We start from the raw sequence: 18,910 nt of genomic DNA on the forward strand, positions 1-18,910 counted from the left end.
ATGGCCGGCCCGTGGACCTTCACCCTTCTCTGTGGTTTGCTGGCAGCCACCTTGATCCAAGCCACCCTCAGCCCCACTGGACTTCTCATCCTCGGTCCAAAAGTCGTCAAAGAAAGTAAGTTTTGGCCCTCCGGACCTGGCCGCCCTAAGACAAGGGGGTAGGTGGAGCAGCTTCCCAATGGAGAGAGAGAGCTCCTCATCACAGGGGCCGTGCAAGGCATGGCGGAAACCCCAGGACTTGGGTGAACATGAGTGAGTTGTAAAGGTCTCGAGTGTCTGTGATCTCAAGAGTCCACGATTCCAAGATTCCCTTCTTAAATTCCACAGTTCCAAAACCCTGAGCTTCCACAGCCTGCAGAAGGGGCGTGTGGCCACTGAATGCAGTGGTGCACCTGCCCCTCCCCCTGCCCTCACCTAAAATCCCATCCTCAGAGTACCCCCTCTTAGTTAACCTAGCGTGTTCCTTTGTCCCCACAGCAGAGACCCTTGACTGTGAGTGTGGCGGCCTGGGTCCCAGGCACAATGTCTCACTCTCCAGCTCGGGGCCACTGGGCCCGTCCCTGGGCCTCGGCTTCCTCCTTGGGACACAGATAAGAGGGCCTACCTCTCCTCACTGGGTTGCTGGAATTAACTAGAGCTTTATGGATGCTGTGACCACACTTCTCAACTCAGCACTTCTGATGCTGTGGACCAAACAGCTGTTATTGTGGGGGGTGTCCTGGGCATGTAGGATGCTTAACAGCCTCCTTAACCCAACTGTGACAACCAAAAAGGTCCCCAGACATTGGCAAACGTCTCTTAGGGGACGAAATCACCCCAATGGAGAACCACTGCTCTAAAGTGCCATCCCTGTAGAGGGGACTCAGCTCTCAGCTCTGGAGAGCCACCTGAGCACTCAGAGGACCAGACCTCTGCATTCAGGGGACTAGGGCCTGGGTCATGGCCACAGGGGCAGGGGCAGGTCCTGCGGAACCAACAGGCTCTGTAGCCAGAGGATGGAGTCCCAAGTAAGGTCAGGAAGCAGCGAGCTCTGGGAAGCTGGAGGGAGGCAGAGGTGGCTGGGTCCAGACTATGAAGCTCAAGCCTGTGAAATTGCAGCCGGAAGGAGCTTAGAGATGAATAATCATGCTTTGGGCTCTCCTAAAAGGACTTGTATGCAAGTGGTTGGTTTTGACGGTAATCCCAGAAACACCTACAGGAGTATGGGGGGGCAAGGCAGGGAAGGGAAAGCATCCCAAGCATTTCCAAGCCAGGTACCACTGCGGGGACTGGAGTTCAGTCCTGCCTAGCAACTGCATCTTTTAGGGCCAATCAGAAGACAGAAACCACACAGTCATCCCAACAGGTAAGTTTAATGCAAAGAAGTATTACCAGGAGATTGGAGGAACGGGGAACTGGCTAAGAGGGAAGAGAGAGCGAGCTCTAAAGGATACCCTAGGGATGAAAGGGGTAGCCAAGGACAGAGCAAGCTTACAGGCAAAGAATCCTCCCCAGCCCTCATTGCAGAGGGTGTGGTTGAAGCCCAGCTTGTGGTTGAAAAGCTTGCTGGCTTGTCCCAGGCCAGAGCTGGGCCACAGTTGGCAAACTGAGGCTAGTGGGCAGAGAACTACCTGCCAGGGAGCCAGTGAAAGTCTCTGGGAAGCTGCCCCTGGAGGAGGGGGCCTGCTGTTAACTCACGGGGAAGCTATCTCTGGGAAACCACCTAGAAGCTAGCCAGGGTGCCCACAGAACTCACTCAGCAAAAGCCACTGGGCAGTGGCACCATAGGAACCTGGTAAGAGGAGCACACCAGCGCCATGAGGGGAAGCCCCTTCCTTCCCCACACCCCTCCAGAGCCTCCACTGAAAAGGCTTAACATTGTGCCAAACGGCAAAGAAGAAATATTCACAGGGCCCAGCTCCGTTACCACAATAGGCAAAGTGGGTGGATTTGCAGCCGAGAGGCTATAACACAGGAGCTCTGAAACACAGTGAGGGACACACATTTGAGCTATCCTGACTGAGGGGTGACGGAGCTGAGGTATTGATACACCAACTCTCACCAATCACTGGCTGAGGTCTGCTCCTGGGGCGTCAGCTCTCTGGCACCTCTAACCTGCTCTGCACAGGAGCCAGATGGGCTCCAGCTGCTCATGGCTGGGACCAGAATCCAGGGCTCCTCACCCGTATGCCTCTGTCCTGACCCCTCCTTCCTCTGCTCAGCACCTGAGGCCTTTGGCCCATACACCCGTAGAATATGGATGCCAGACAATTGTGAACAAGTGTGCTTTGGCAGCAAAACAGCCCCAAGCAGGGCGTTGTGGGTTCCCTGCCTCTTGGCCCTGGAAGTGCTTGCCACTGGCTGTGAGGGACGAGTGTAGGTCCAGGTGCTGTGTGTAGTGGCTGACGCTCCCCACAGAGGCTGGCAATGCTTAGGCATGTGAACGACCCCAGCCTCACTCTCGATGTGAAAACGACCCATTTGGGCCACTTATCTTCAAGGCTACATCTACACTGTGGGGACTGGCAAGCTGGTCCTGACCTCCACCACAGTAGAGATGGCTGCACCCTCGCCTCATCTCAGGGAGACCCGAGTGATACCTCGCCCCAGCCCCGAGCCCCCAGCGAGCCTTCCTTCTTGCCCCTCCTCCTGGGCCCTAATTTCTGGGGTCTGCCTCCAGAGCTGACACAGCAGCTGAAGGATCACCATGCCACCAGCATCCTGCAGCAGCTGCCGCTGCTCAGTGCCATACGGGAGAAGCCAGCTGGGGGCATCCCTGTGCTGGGCAGCCTGGTGAACACCGTCCTGAAGCACATCATCTGGTGAGTGGAGTGGGACCACACCAGGAGCTAGCCCCTGCCCGCACCTCTGCCCAGGACACACTCTGCATGCTCAGTCAGCCAGTCTGCAAGCATCGACTTATGTCAGATCACAAAGAATGGATCAAACAAAGCCTCTCCCTCCAGAAGCTCCCAGAATAGTTAACAAGAACCGTAATACAATGACGCAGGAACCCTAAGACAACAACCCCAGAGCAACGCCAGGCATGGTGGCTCACGCCTGTAATCCCAGCACTTTGGGAGGCCAAGGTAGTTGGATCACCTAAGGTTAGGGGTTCGAGACCAGCCTGGTCAACATGGTAGAACCCTGTCTCTACTAAAAATGCAAAGATTAGCCTGGTATGCTGGTGGGTGCCTATAATCCCAGCTGCTAGGGAGGCTGAGGCAGAAGAATCACTTGAACCCGGGAGGCAGAGGTGGCAGTGAGCCAAGATCACGCCACTGCACTCCAGTCTGGGCTATAGAGTGAGACTCTGTCTTAAAAAAAAAAAAAAAAAGAAAAGAAAACTCAGAGCAAGGGAAGGGATGAGGTGATGCTTCTCCCTGGAGGTGACAGTTGAGCCGACAACTCAATGGTCACCAGGAGACAAGAAGCAATGGCATCCAGGTAGAGGAATCAGCCTGGGCAAAGGCATGAAGGAATGACAGTCAGTCAGAATGGCTGAAGCTCAAACCTCAAGGCAAGGAGTAAGGGATCAGCAGGGTCAGGCCACAGAGGGTCTTATGAGTCAGCTCAAGGAGCTGGTATTCACCACCTAGAAGAGAAGGCACCATGACAGTGCGGTGAGCGGGATGGAGGGAAGGATGGAGGCAAGACCGTCTGGAGAGAACTGGACAGGACTAGGGTCCCACTGCTGCCCAAGTACCCCAAGGAGATGGGAAAGAGAGGGAGTAGGCTGGGGAACAATGAGGAGAAGGCATGATTCTGATCGCTCCTGATTCCCGTCCAGGCTGAAGGTCACCACAGCTAACATCCTCCAGCTGCAGGTGAAGCCCTCGGCCAATGACCAAGAGCTGCTAGTCAGGATCCCCCTGCACATGGTGGCCGGATTAAACACGTGAGTGTCCCCGCCATCAAGTACAGTAGGCTTGACAGGCTCATCTGCTCATTCCCTCTCCCCCATGCCCACATGCAGGTGTCTGGAAAACAGAGCTCCGGCCGGGTGCGATGGCTCAAGCCTGTAATCCCAGCACTTTGGGAGGCCGAGGCGGGTGGATCACAAGGTCAAGAGATCGAGACCATCCTGGTCAACATGGTGAAACCCCGTCTCTACTAAAAATACAAAAAAATTAGCTGGGCATGGTGGCGCGTGCCTGTAATCCCAGCTACTCAGGAGGCTGAGGCAGGAGAATTGCCTGAACCCAGGAGGTGGAGGTTGCGGTGAGCCGAGATCGCGCCATTGCACTCCAGCCTGGGTAAGAAGAGCGAAACTCCGTCTCAAAAAAAAAAAAAAAAAAAAAAAAAAAACAGAGCTCTGAGTGGAGAGAAGAGCAAGGGCAAAGGCCCTGCAGCAGGAGCGTGCCTGCCTTGCTCAAAGAATGGCAGAGACAGGGGGAAGAGGGAGGGGGGCGTGCTGGCAGAGGAGGTCAGCTGGCAGCCGAGGCCAGATCACGCAAGGCCTTGTGGGAGAAGATAAGGACTTGGCTTTTGCTGAGTCAAATGTCTTTAACATTTTTAAAGACTCCTAGCTGCTATGGGGAAAAAATAAGACTTTCTAGGGGCAAGAATGGAGACAGGAAGGCTATCCCAAAGCTGCTGCAACAATTCAGGAGGAGACGACGATGACTTAGACCGGGGTTTGGGGCACAGAGGTGCTGAGAACTTGACTGGGTTCTGGAAATGTGTTGGACGTAGGTGGGGACATCAGGATACCCCAGTGAACTGAGGATGTGTGTGTATGCGAGTGGAGACGGAGGGAAGTCACGGATGACTCCACGACTTTTGCCTGCACCACTGGCAGGATGGAGTGGTCGGTAAACAAGACAGGGAAGGCCATGCGAGGAGCAGGTCTGGGGGAAGAGCCAGCCCAGCGTTGCGTGTGCTGAACTTGAGATGCCCATGAGACATCGGCGTCCTGGGCTGGGTGAATGTTTGGAAGCTGTCAGCAGATGAAAGGGATTTAAACCAGAAAGGAATCTGAAAACTGATCCTGGGACATGCTGGGGTGCAGCTGGGTGGAGATGAGGAGAAACCAGCAAAGGAGACTGAGGAAGGAGATGAGAGCTGGAGGACAGAGACGGACGGCAGGTTTGCTCCGGCCCGGGCTTGGCTGGTGCTCACACGGTAAGGTGCCTCCACCCCCCAGGCCCCTGGTCAAGACCATCGTGGAGTTCCAAATGGAGACTGAGGCCGAAGCCATCATCCGCATGGACACCAGTGCACATGGCCCCACTCGCCTGGTCCTCAGCAACTGTGCCACCAGCCACGGGAGCCTGCGTATCCAACTGCTGCATAAGTGAGTGTCACCGGCCACCAGCAGGGCTCACACCCTTCCCGGGAGGAAAGCCAGGCGGTGGACTTGCCCCATTTTACAAATGGAGAACGCTGAGGCCTAGAGAAAGAAAGGGACTGATCCCCTCCTGATTCCTGGTCTGGGGCTCCTTCCAGGGAATCTGTGATGCCAAAGGAAGTTCAGGACATCAAGATCAGAAGCAACGCTGGTGGGTTTCAAGCATGACACCAGGAGGTGGGACAGATCTTGAAGGGGGAGCCCTAGAAGCCCCTCCAAACACCCAAGACAGGCGTGGGTGGAGCCAGGGGTAAAAACAAAGGCTTTGGGTCAGGAGATGCATTTTCTTCATTTGTTCTCCAGGCAATGGTGGCCAAGTGGCCGCCCTGTGTCTCACCTTCCTTACCTGTAAAGTGCAGGTGATGACACCTTCCAGGCAGTGGTGAGAGAACTGATCAGGCAACAGCCATCAGGCACTTAAGAACAGTGCACGGTGCATGGCAGTGCCCAAAAACATGGCGTCCCCCTTCCCTTCTTAGCAGGAGGACAGGGAGAAATGCCAGCTCCTGTCATGCCAATGCCCGGCACAAAGTTCTAATGACAACACCCAGCCGCTGCTTTCTGATAACTCTTTGCCGCCACCTACACCTGGCTCAGGGGCTACCCCCAGCCCCATCTCTAATGAGTCATGTGACCCTGGGCAGGTTCCTTCCTCTCCTAGACTCAGTTTCCCCCTCTGCAACATAGAGGGGTGATCATCCCTGACCCTTCCTAATGTCTCTCCTGCTCTCCTCCCTGAAAGGCTCTCCCTCCTGGTGAACTCCTTAGCTCAGCAGGTGATGAATCTCCTAGTGCCAGCTCTGCCCCAACTGGTAAAAAACCAGGTGAGTGGCATCAGGGCCTCTCGTGGACATTCTGCCCCCTTTGGGGCTGGAGTCTCCTTGGGTGGGCTTTGCTGAAAGAATTATCTGGGGTTGGATAGCAAAGGGTATTGGAGTGGGGTGGGCCGTTGACCCAGGCCGACGGTTGAGGTCAAGGTCATGGGACTGCTCAAAGTCAGCCCAGAGCCCTTGAACAGTGCGGTGCTGAGAAATTTTTAACAATTGTCTCTGGAGGGGTTGTTGAGGGGAGGCAACCCTGATTTGCAGCTTTTGCATATTTCCCTGGTAGAAATACTCCCTTCTGGGCCAATTTTAGGCTACCAGTGTGATGTCACTGAACAGAATTGGGAAAACATGTATGATAGCACACGATTGTATATTTCCACCAAACAGCTACATACACATGACCTCAGGAGTAACACATAGTAGTAAAATGCAGCAAAATAATTAGGAAGCAATACATTTTAAGTTTTTATTAAATTTTTTAAATATAATTTATTTAATTGTAAGTTTATATATTTAATTTTTAACAATCTCTGGGCTTAGCACCCAACTCAAACAATTTGCCGAAATTTAACAATTGGTTCTCAAAAGCTAGTACAAGCTGGCTGTAGCATACCGCTGTCACATATCAATCTGGCTGTGGTCTTCAGGGCTGCACCACCCACCAGGTCCTATTGTATTATTTTTCTGAGTCAGTGAACACAGGTGACTCTCACTTTCGTTGTCCCTATTTGTCACAGGTATACTAAAACGTTGTAAACTGAATTCGCCCACATTGATCAATGATTTCCGTTGTAAATTCCAAGATGTGTTCATAACAATGACCCCCACTTCTAGGGTCAAAACACCTTGTCAAATAGCTAATATTTCTTATAATAAGACTTTTTTCTTTAATTTTTGTTTTTATTTGTTTGTTTTGAGACAAAGTCACCAAGGAGGGAGTGTAGTGGCGCAATCTCAGCTCACTGCAACATCCGCCTCCCGGGTTCAAGCAATTCTCGTCCCTCAGCCTCCCAAGTGGCTGGGATTACAGACGAGCATCATGCATGGCTAATTTTTAGATTTTTAGTAGAGACAGAGTTTTCGCCATGATGGCCAGGCCAGTCTCAAACTCCTGACCTCAGGTGACCCGCCCTCCTCAAGCCTCCAAAGGTGCTGGGACTACAGGCATGAGCCACTGCGCCTGGCGATTTTTTTTCTTTGAAAAGATGATGTAATAACTGAAACAATTTGGGAAAAAAATACCCATAATCCTGTTACTTTCATCTAGGAGCTCTTTCCCTTCCCACCTCCATCCACACGTGCCAGTGTTTTTACAAGGCTAGACTTGGTGTCGGCCTTTAAATCAGATCTATGTTTCGAAGTCATTATGTAATACTTACAATTATTAGCTAGGTGCATTGTATTTAAAGATTTACAAAATCATTCCAGGAAATTCTTTTTAAAATAATGTGGTTTTGTAAAGAGGACTTTCAAATGACAGTAGCAATATTTAAAACAGTATTTCAGGCCAAAGCCAGTGGCTCACGCCTGTCATCTCAGCACTTTGGGAGGTCAAGGCGGGAGGATCCCTTGAGCCCAGGAGCTTGAGACTTGCCTGAAAAACAGAGAAACCCCATCTCTACAACAAATAAAAAATTGTAATAGCTGGGCATGATGGCGTATGCCTATGGTTCCGGCCACTCAGGTTGCTGAGGCAGGAGGATCGCTTGAGCCTAGGAGGTTGAGGCTGCAGTGGGTCCCAATTATGCCACTGCACTCCAGCCTGGGCAACACAGCAAGACCCTGTCCCAAAAACTAAATAAACAAATAACACAATGCTTTATACAAACAATGCGATTTTATTAAGAGCACTTTAAAACAATGGAGATTTTTATTTGTCTCCAAATTGGCTTCCATGTCCTTCCCTTCAAGAAAAATACAGTAAAACATTTCATCTCCATTTTGTGAAATATACATCAGCTGTACAATATAGAATTACATATTTGTTTCTCTGTTAAGCTGGAGTTAAAGACTTTCTGCTTATGCTTCTGCACTGGTAAAATTTATGAGTAGCATGTGTACTCAAAGGAAGATCCATTATTTTAACAGTCTAAATATCTACATATGAAAGAGGCCAAGGAAAAATAAGTGAATAATCAATAAATAAAACTCAAATAAGATCTTAAAAGGTTAACTTCAGAAGCAATGTTGATTCAGCCCAATTCAAGCTACCTTTCCCCAGCACTTTTTTGGAAGAGCATGCGGAGAAATAGAGAGAGAATAGAGAAAAAGGGAGGGAATGAATATAGTGAATTAATGAATTGTGTGATATAATGAATCTAATGAACAATGAATATGATGAATTGTGTGGTATCAAACTTCAAGACAATGGCTTCTTATAGTTAGAATATTGAGACCCGGACCTGTTAGTAAATATACATATCCAGGGAGTTATTTTAAGGGAATCCAAAAGTGAAAATGTGGTAACATTGGAATTTTCTTACATAAGAAGAAAGTGTGTTTTTTCTTTGAATAATTGTATTTCTGTGTTTCTACATGGGAATTTCATAAAGTAGGACTCCGTTGTAATTTTTCTTCCCAGTCTCCAGCAAAATCGTATTTTATCTAGCATCAAACTTTAATAGTTAAAAATATATTTTCTACTAGAAAAGATGACAAAAACTTGAAATTATACAATGCTCCTTGCATAGTATCTGTCTTTAGTGACGAAAAGCTAAGTAGAAAGAACAATGTGAACTGACCAACATTCCATTTACCGTCAGCAAATCCTCAATGTTCACTAGATTTGCTATGATAGTCATAGGAATATTTTATCTGGCATAAAGGGAAAAGGCACAGAATTTAAGAAGTGAACATCTGGTAGGGGCTCATTTGGAAACTGTTGAGGCCAGGTGCAGTGGCCCACACCTGTAATCCCAGCACTTTAGGAGGTCGAGGCCAGTGGATCAATTGAGGTCAGGAGTTCGAGACCAGCCTGGCCAACACGGGGAAAAATACTAAAATTTGTAAAAATACTACTAATAGTATTTTTGTATTAGTAGTATTTTGGCCATTTTGGCCAGGCTGGTCTCAAACTCCAGACCTCAAGCAATCCACCCACCTCGGCCTCCCGAACTGCTGGAATTACAGGCATGAGTCATTGCACCCAGCAAGACAAGGAGTCAGAGAGGGAGGGCTGATGGCAGGCCAAGCACACCTGGGGCACAGCCATAGCAAAAAGTCCCAGATGGTCCTGCAGCCTGGAGTAGACACACCAATGAGTCCTCAACCCATGGATGGAACCTAGGTGGCCATGGGCACAGCAGCAGAACTCAGGCTGGGTGGGCCGGGCACAGGTTGCCGTATGGCTGCATCCTGGCCCCTCCCTCATGGAGCCCCTCATTTATGCTGCTGCAGCTGTGTCCCGTGATCGAGACTTCCTTCAATGACATGTATGCAGACCTCCTACAGCTGGTGAAAGGTAGGTGCTCTGCTCTCTCTCCCGCCTATTCCTTTATAATGGAGCTGGCCTCCAGACCCTGACTCCACCAAGGGGAGGGCTCCCCAAGTCAGGCCAGAGCTGCAACTCGGGCCCAGCAGCAGGTGAGACAAGCAACCATTGATTCCTGCCCAAGATGCACAGACAGAAAGTTGCCATGACTAGGACTTTATGAGCTCCTACTATGTGTACAGTTGTCAGGCCAATGCATACCCCAAGTTCAAATCCCAGCTCTGCCCCTGACTTGCTCTATGACTTTGGGAAAGCTACTTTACCTCCTCATCCTCGGTTCCCTCATCTATCATATGGGGTTTAACCATCGCTATGTCATAGGATTGTTAGTGCAGAATAAAAGTCTACAGGAAAGTCCCGGGCACATAGCAGGTGTTGCGCCTGGCACAGAGAAGCACTTGCAAATGCATGCTAAATGGATGCATGGATGGATGGATGGACAGATGGAAGGTGCTAAGACTACAAGCATGAGCCACAAATGCAGCCCCCAGGCTAGTTTTTATGGATCCTGTGGAAAACTGCAACCTCAAATGGTTTTATCCATTTCACTGCAGTGTTGAATTTTCCCTCCATCCAGGGTTTGAGGAGTCTGAGAATTTAAAGCATGGGTTAAAAACTGAGATATCTGGTTTTAAAAATAAAAATCAGAGATGATTTGAAGGGGGAAGATGGAAGGAGATCATTTCTCCCTCCCCCAGAGTAGCAGGCGTGGGAGGACCCAGCCTTCTGCCCAGGCCCCCAGAGTGGAAATTGGCAGGGAAGAAGAAAAGCCTACCAACCGCTGTTTGGGATCAGAAGAGGCTTATTCCAAGGGCGACCAGAGAGGAAAAGGGAGAGGAGAATGGCATGAGCGTGCACTGAGCACCCACAGGGCATCTGCCATGAGCCAAGCCCTCCTGCTGGGTGTTTACAGGCACCGTCTCACTGACTCCTCAGACAGCTCCATGAGATAGCAGTCATGACCCCGCTTCACTCTGATGAAACAGGGTCCAAGCAATTAAGTCATCGTCCAGGCTCACAGAGGCAGTTGGGAATGGGGAAGACTTGAGTTCTGAGTGGGTGTGGCCCAGACTGGGCCATTACAAGGTGCCAGTTCTACACATGAGGCAGGAATTACTATTCTACTGCTTCTTTCCTTTTTTCTTTTTCTTTCTTTAAAATAATTTTTACAGGAGTCATGTTCATCTTCTCTGTGTCATTCCAATTTTAGTACAGCTGCTGCCCCAGAGGGCATTATACCCTCATTTTAAGATGAGGAAACAGATTCAGAGAAAAGCAGAGACTAGCCAAGGTCACTGAGGCTCAAACCAAAGTCCAGCTGGCTCCTCTGCTGCCCTGAGGGTGGGCCCGGAGGTCTACCTGGAGCAGGAAGCTCCCCATCCTCGGCCATACACCGGGGCAGGTGACAGGCCACCGCCACCTGGCGGCCAAGTGGGGAATTCTGACGCGAACAGGAGATCTTTGGGGGAGTAGAGGAGCGCATTGGATTTCGGCGTAGATGTTACCAGGCATCTGAGTTCCAAGCTAAGCTTCCTTGAGATCCGGGTGCTCACAGGGTGTCCAGACCCAGAACCTCCTGAGTGGGGGGCGCGGCTTTCCGTCTGGTGGCGGGCGGTGGAGCATTACAAGCAATAGTTGAGTTTCGTTCCAAACCGGGACTTCGGCATAAAGCCGACTGGGTTCACATGCTCTCCTCGTGTGGCTGTGAACAGGTCAATTCGCTTTCCTCAGCCTTGGTTTCCCCATCTGTAAAAGGCAGTCATCATGGGGCCTACCTCCTAAGGTTATCACGCAGATGAACGAGCTGACACATGCAGAGGCTCAGCACAGGCCTGGCACGTGGCGGATGCTCCATCAGTGCCGGTCACTGGCATCATTGTTTGTATCATTATTATCAACATCATCACTGCCTGCTCCTCCCTGTCCCCCGTGCATCGGTACAACTCCACCTGGAAGCAGACCCCCACTGCTCCTCCAATACCGTCCTCCATCCTCACAGAACTTTCTTCTCATCCCTGAGCAGTGCCCATTGCCCTCAGCACTGACCATCTGCAGTTTGACCTTCTGTCTCCTGCCATCAAGGGCGACACCATTCAGCTCTACCTGGGGGTGAGTGTCCCAGGACCTCGAGAGTGAAGTGGGGACATCGCTGCCCTTCCCTGACCACCAGGAGTCAGACAGCATGGACCCATATTAGAGAAAATCCTGGTCACTGTTGGGACACACGGGCTGAGAGCTAGAAAAATCACTGCAGGCTGAACACGTCCCCCTTAGGCAAGCCATGCTAAGAGAGAAAAGCCAGCCAGTAGAACCCAAAAGCCAAAGAACACCCACCCCGCGGATCTGCCTTCCACCCCCAATTTCCCCGCTCTGGGGCCCGAGTGTGCACACAGGACTCTCGGCCGTTCTCTCAGGCAAGTCTCTGCCAGTCCCCAAACCTGACAACCTTGAAACAAAAGCCAAGGATCAAGAAACAGAGATCTAAGTTTCTTTCCCAGCTCTGTGACTCCCTGGCTGTGTGACTTTGGGCAAGTTCCTTCACCTCTTGAGCCTCAGTTTGCTTGTCTGCAAAATGCTAATCATAATGGTCACTGAGGAGAGGATGAAATGAGACCACAGAGTGCCCAGCAGACAGGAACTGTCCAGTAACTGTCAGCTCCCTGTACCATGTGGAGCCGCACACCCATGCGGTGGCTGGATGCCCCAAAGGGCCAGACCATGCTGGCATCATGAATCTCAGACCAGGTTTGGGTTTTTGGGGGTTTTGTTTTGTTTTGGTTTTGTTTTTGAGACAGAATCTTGCCCTGTTGCCCAGGCTGGAGTGCAGTGGCGCAATCTTGGCTCACTGCAACCTCTGCCTCCCGGGTTCAAGAGATTCTCCTGCCTCAGCATCCCAAGCAGCTGGGATTGCAGGTGTGTACCACCACATGTGGCTAATTTTTTGTATCATTAGTAGAGATAGGGTTTCACCATGTTGACCAGGCTGGTCTCGAACTCTTGACCTTGTGATCTGCCCACCTCGGCCTCCCAAAGTGCTGGGATTGCAGGCGTAAGCCACCACAACAGCTTTTGCGACTGAGTCTCCCTCTGTCACCCAGGTTAGAGTGCAGTGGTGCTGTCACAGCTCACTGCAGCCTTGACCTCCTGGGCTCAAGTGATCCTCTCACCTCAGCCTCCTGAGTAGCTGGGACTGCAGGCACCCACCACCACACCCGGCTAATTTTTCATATTTTTTGTAGAGATGAGGTTCCACGATGTTGCCCAGGCTGGTCTCGAACTCCTGGGCTCAAGTGATCCTCCCACCTCAGCCTCCCAAAGTGCTAAGATTACAAGCATGAACCACCACACCCAGCCCCCGGATTAGTTTATACGGATCCTTAGGAAAATGGTGGCATCAAATAGTTTCATCCATTTTATTGCAGTTTTGAATTTTCTGTTCATCCAAAGGGTTGAGGTATCTGAGAAGTTGAAGCATGGGAAAAAAACTTAGATATCTAGTTTAAAAAATAAAAATCAGAGATTATCCAAGGGGCAAAGATGGAGTAGATGTTTCCAGGCACCTGTGTTCCAGGCTAAGCTTCCTGGCAACAAATGCAAAGAAAGAAAAGGGGCCAAATGGTGTCATGTCCTTGTAGGTTGTTACTGGGTAGGCTGTAAGTTAAAATTCTCAGCCCACTTCCTGCTCTGTCTCCTCAGGCCAAGTTGTTGGACTCACAGGGAAAAGTGACCAAATGGTTCAATAACTCTGCAACTTCGCTGACAGTGCCCACCCTGGACAACACTCAGTTCAGCCTCATCGTGAGTCAGGACGTAGTGAAAGCTACAGTGGCTGCTGTGCTCCCTCCAGAAGAATTTATGGTCCTGTTGGACTCTGTGGTAAGCCTCAGCACAAGACAGAGAATAGGACCGCCCAGGCTGCATCATAGGAATTTCCTGAACACAGAGTGCTGCTAAGCGGGAATCCTCCCTGTAACATCCAGCCCCAGTCATGGTTCTGCTCCCTGGAATCTGATGCACCTTTTCCTCTACCAAATAACAGTCCTGTGGAATCAAAGGGCATCTTAGATATGCAGTCGTCCAGAGGTGATAAATACATCTCAGATACGGAGTAGTCCAGGGATGGTAAATACATCTCAGATACTGAGTGGTGCAGGGATGGCAACTGTCCCACTACTCACCACTATGGCACTCATGGCAGACATCGCTAATCGATCAGGGCTCTCCTTCCTATTGAGTCTGGATGCTGACACAACCTTGGAATCCTTGTTAACAGGGCACAGCAGATAACCACCACCAGTCAGCTATATCGTGCCACCTCCTCCCGATGACTGACAGGGAAATTGAGGTCCAGAGGGGGAAAAGGGTTGGTCCAACGTTATGGGAGGATGGCAGGACTTCAGGTCAGCTGACAGACAACCGATAACCAAGCTCTTGGGACTGGGATGGTGAGAAAATGGGGCGTGGTCACCAGCTAGCACATTCATGATTGCAGTAAGAATGAAATCACCTCTTAACATCCTCTGAGATCAGGAAGCTGCCCACAGACCCACAGCCATCACCAGCCCACAGTAAAAGTCCAGGCCAGCAGGACCCCATGTCCCACAGAAGCTGACCTAGGGGCTATTTTTCCACCAATGACAGACACATGGCCTGGGTCACTGGGCCCACCCAGCTTTTCTGGGGTGCTGGAAAACCTTCCTCCCAGCACTGGGGTACAGGAGACATGCCTCCCTGTGCCCTCCAGCTGACCTTCCCTGTCTCCTCTCACCCTCAGCTTCCTGAGATCGCCCGTCGGCTGAAGTCAAGCATTGGGCTGATCAATGCAAAGGTTGGTCTGTTTGCCATCCGCAGCTCGAGGGTGTTTGCTATGGTCTGGACACAGGCTTCTGCAAGGGAGAATCTGTGTGGAATTAGTGTTTCATTCCAGCACTGGGACACTCAAACCACATCCCTGTCCTCACAGAGCTTTCTGTCTGGCAGGCCAGTTTGACCTGAAGCAAATCAGCATATGGATAGTCTTTCCATTACAGGTGCAGTAACTCAGGACAGGTTCTAGGGGCCATTAGAACCCTTCTCTATATCAAAGGGTGTTCTGATAGAAACAAATTTGTGGGCCCCTGATATAGTCTGGGCCATCAGGGAGGCCTCCCTGAAGGGAAGGGTATGCCAGACAGAGGGAACAGGAGACCAAAGACTGCAAGAAGGACAGGGTGGCTGGAGCACGAGAGGGAGCAGGGAGGCCAGGAAGGCGGGCAGGAGCCAGGCCACATGGGGCCTGTGGGCCATTGTGGGCATTTGGGAGGCCACATATGGGTCTCATGTCCTTCCAGGCTGCAGATTCTCTGGAGCCCACCCAGATCGTGAAGATCCTAACTCAGGACACTCCACAGTTTTTTATGGACCAAGGCCGTGCCAAGGTGGCCCAGCTGATTGTGCTGGAAGTGTTTCCCTCCAATGAAGCCCTCCGCCCTCTGTTCACCGTGGGCATCGTGAGTTCAGTCATCTGCGATATTGGCAGCAACCAGGGAGACCCTTCTGTCCACTTCCCCTGTTCACCCTCTTGCTTTGTCAAACATTTCCACCACTCTCATCACTTAACAGGGACAGGGGACAGGGGGCTCTGAACCAAGAGCCAGGAGCTTTGGGGACCCAATTCTAACCCTGTAACTTTATTAGTCAGGGATCTCTGGGCAGAAACTCAACTCCTATGCACAAAAGGAATTGTATTAGCTCCTATAACTAAAAAGTCTAGATGTTATTGGCTTCAGGAACAGCTGGATCCAGGTGCTCAAACAATATCCTCTTCATTCTCCTCTCTCCCACCTAGCAGCCTTGTTTTCCTCTGTGCTGCCTTGAACCTCAGGCAAGCTGTTCCCTCACAGGAGTGCCCCAGGCTGCATCAGGCTCATATCCTACCAGCTTGGCAACCCTAGCAGGAAGAACCTATCTTTCCATAGCCCCAGCAAACATCTCAGGGCTGACTCTCATTGAATGAGCCTGAGTCAGCTGCCCATTCTTGAGCCAATCGTTGTGTCCAGAAAAATGGAACATGAAAACTTCCTGAGCTGGGCCATATACACACTGAGTAAGAGGAGTGGGGGCTCCATGCAACCACAGAGATGGGGAGGGGCAAGTCCTCTTCTGAAGCATCAGCAGAACTAAGTCATCTCCAAGGAAGTTCTTAGCTGATTTTCTCCATAACCCCAGCAGCTTGGATCTCAGTTAGCTTCCATGTGTGGGGAACCTTGGGGGTGGAGGAATGGGGTGGGGGTCAGTCAATGACAAGCCTGGTAGGAGGGTATCTTAGACAAGGATCCTAGAAGCAGAGCCTGAGACAGACATCCTTGTAGGAGGATTTACTGGGGGAGAGGTCTTGGGAGAGGAGCCGTGAAGAAAGCAGGATGGGGCAGGGGAAGCGGGGAGCAAAGATGCCATCTCAGCCAGGGCCGCACTCTGGCTCAATCCTACAAGAGCCCTGGAGCATGGATGGCACCGCGCTGCGCCCGCATTAACCAAGCAAGCCCCACTTGCATCAGGCAGTCCCATGTCAATCAGTCACCGGCCACCAACAGCCCCCAGGAATAGGAGGAGCATTGCCCCCTAGCAGGGTGGCTCCACTGGTGCAAGGGCAATTCTGCAGAGAAGGGGCAGCCATGAGCTGGCGGAGGCAATACCCACCAGGGAAGGGAAGGGGCTCCGAGCAGGGAACCAGCTGCATCCTCTACAGAGGGCAAAGGAGAGGACATGAGGCACGGTGCATGACTGGGTGCTGGATAAGTAAGGCCATTCACAGGCCAGGCGTGGAGGCTCACACCTGTAATCCCAGCACTTTGGGAGGTCAAGGCGGGAGGATCCGTTGAGACCAGGATTCAAGACCAGCCTGGGCAACATAGTGAGACCCTGTCTCTACAAAAAAATTTTTTTAATTGGCTGGGCACAGTGACTCCTGCATGTAACCCCAGCTACCTGATGTGGGAGGGTCATTTGAGTCTAGGAGTTTGAGGCTGCAGTGAGCCATGATTGCCCCACTGCACTCCAGCCTGGGTGATGGCGCAAGACCCTGACTCAAAAAAAAAGGCCATCCAGGCTTAACCAAAGAGTCAGGACAGTAGCTGTAGAGAGTGGGAAGCTAATTACAGCAGGGTCGCTGTGTGCAGCTGGGCAGGTTGCTCACCACACAATTTTGGGATGCCTTTCACAAATGGTGCCTTCTGGGGTTGTTGGCATGGTGCCCTGCTCTCTATATGGAAGGGCATCCTGACCCTCAGCCTACCACCCAAGTTGCGGTAGGAGTGGACTGCCCAGGCCAGCCCCACTGCACCATGGCCTGGCCCTTCCATGACCCGGGCAGGCACTCTGGCCTGCTGAGCCCAGGCCAGCCAGGTGAGTCTGTTCCCTGGGTGCAGCTGACCTGGAACTGGACCCAGCTCACTGCCTTGAGGGTCACCCAGCACAGAGGTCAAGTTGATATGTCTCTGGAGCCCGTGTATTTGGGAGCTGGCGTGGCTTACACCTTTCCAGTAGTAGTAACAGTGGTCAGCATTTACCAGGGGCCTGCTGGCTCTCTTCGGCTTTCTGCTTCCTCACCTCTACAAGGACCCACCTCACGGGGTTGTGAGTATCAAGGAGACGATGATCTCAGCTCTGAAACCACTACCTGACACACAGGAAGAGCTCCATGCCTAGTGGCTGCTGCTGTCATCATCATCGTCATCATCATCATCCCCCACAACAAGCCTAGATTGTCATCTGCTAAATGGGAAGTGGGTACAAGTACTATCTCATTTAATAAATGACGAAAGTAAGGCCCAGGGAGGTCAAGCCCTTTGTCAAGGTCACAGAGCCAGGAACTGAGATTCAGGCCCCAGAGCCTCCCTGCAGAACCACTAACTCCACACTCAGATCCTCTTTAGAGCAATGGGGTCTGGGCTTCTCTCGTTACAGGAAGCCAGCTCCGAGGCTCAGTTTTACACCAAAGACGACCGACTAATACTCAACTTGAATAACATCAGGTAAACACACCAATCGTTGTGAAGACTCTGCTGATGGAAATGAGTCCCGCCTGGTGACCATGGTTTCTTTAGACACCCTCTGTGTGGCTGTCAGGTGAAGGCTGCTCAGGGCAGGCAGGGATGTCCTTCCTGGACGCTCCTGCTGACAAAGACTGAGAGGGAATGGGGTAGAAAACGAAGAGGGCTCTGCAGCAGCCACAGCGCAGGCAAACCCCAGGCCAAGGGCAGCCCCCTCTGGGCACCTCCCAGGCCATGGCGGTAACCGTCACCCAGCACCGAAGTGCACAGCTCCACTTGCCTTCTGCACCCCGCCTGTTCTCCCATCTCACCCCTTTCCTGTGGCCCCAGAGTGAGTGCAGGGCTGCAAGCTGGAGCCCCTGGGGACAAGTCAGGCCCAGGGCTGTTTCGATCGGCCCACACAGGGCTGGACTTTTTAATATAAATGAGTTGTGAACATTTCAAATCAGACTACCTAGCTGCCCTGTGCCCACAATCCTACATAGCAACAAACTGTCGAGCCGGGAATTGGGGCACCCTTTGAAGGGGCTCGGGCTTCCTCGTCCACCACAGCCCTGACTCCTGAGGTTGATTTTTCTGCTCCTGGGACTGCTATTTGTTTTCTGTGTCCCCACCATGCCACCCCGCCCCACCACTGCCGTTAGAGTGCAAGCTCCACGAGGCAAGGACTTCATGTGGTTCACAGCAATATCACTAGAGCCTGCACTGTGCCTGGCACATAATAGGTGCTCGGTAAATCGCTGTTGAATGAATGGATGGTGAATGAGTGGGACTCCAGGGGCCACTCTCATAGGCATCTTCCATTGCAGTGCTGATCGGATTAAGCTGATGAACTCTCGGATTGGCTGGTTCCAAGTAAGTGTTAACAGGTGGTCCTGAGGGCACCAAGGATGGCCTGGAATGGTCCACTCTCAAAAGAGACATTGCCCAGAATTTGCTTGGAAAAAGGTCCCCACAGAAGCACCATGGGGGCTGTCCGGGCTCCACACAAGTTCAAATTCCCAGCTCGAGCGTTTACAGAGAACCCACTGTGTGTCAGACATAGCTGAGAGCACGTACACACACACTTCCACTCACAGATACACACTTTCTTTTTCTTCTTTTCTTTTTTTCTTTTTTCTTTTTCTTTTCTTTTTTTTCTTTTTTTTTTTTTTTTTTTTTTTTTGAGACAGAGTCTCACTCTGTCTCCCAGCTGGAGTGCAGTGCAATGGCACAATCTCGGCTCACTACAACC

At 51.4% G+C, this 18,910-nt stretch overlaps 1 protein-coding gene across 1 annotated transcript in view; it reads left to right on the plus strand.

Moving 5' to 3' along the window:
- Positions 1-18,910, plus strand: part of BPIFB1 (BPI fold containing family B member 1) — a 23,198-nt gene continuing 4,288 nt past the window's right edge. The window contains exons 1-12 of the mRNA XM_010342697.3: positions 1-115; positions 2,660-2,801; positions 3,770-3,877; positions 5,126-5,275; positions 6,072-6,153; positions 9,553-9,616; positions 11,670-11,755; positions 13,343-13,522; positions 14,421-14,474; positions 14,977-15,135; positions 17,591-17,658; positions 18,486-18,531. Coding sequence (XP_010340999.1) covers positions 1-115; positions 2,660-2,801; positions 3,770-3,877; positions 5,126-5,275; positions 6,072-6,153; positions 9,553-9,616; positions 11,670-11,755; positions 13,343-13,522; positions 14,421-14,474; positions 14,977-15,135; positions 17,591-17,658; positions 18,486-18,531 — 1,254 coding nt within the window. The remainder of the gene's footprint in view (positions 116-2,659; positions 2,802-3,769; positions 3,878-5,125; positions 5,276-6,071; positions 6,154-9,552; positions 9,617-11,669; positions 11,756-13,342; positions 13,523-14,420; positions 14,475-14,976; positions 15,136-17,590; positions 17,659-18,485; positions 18,532-18,910) is intronic.

The sequence above is a fragment of the Saimiri boliviensis genome, chromosome 9 (assembly GCF_048565385.1).
Source record: "Saimiri boliviensis isolate mSaiBol1 chromosome 9, mSaiBol1.pri, whole genome shotgun sequence".
Taxonomy (NCBI): Eukaryota; Metazoa; Chordata; class Mammalia; order Primates; family Cebidae; genus Saimiri; species Saimiri boliviensis.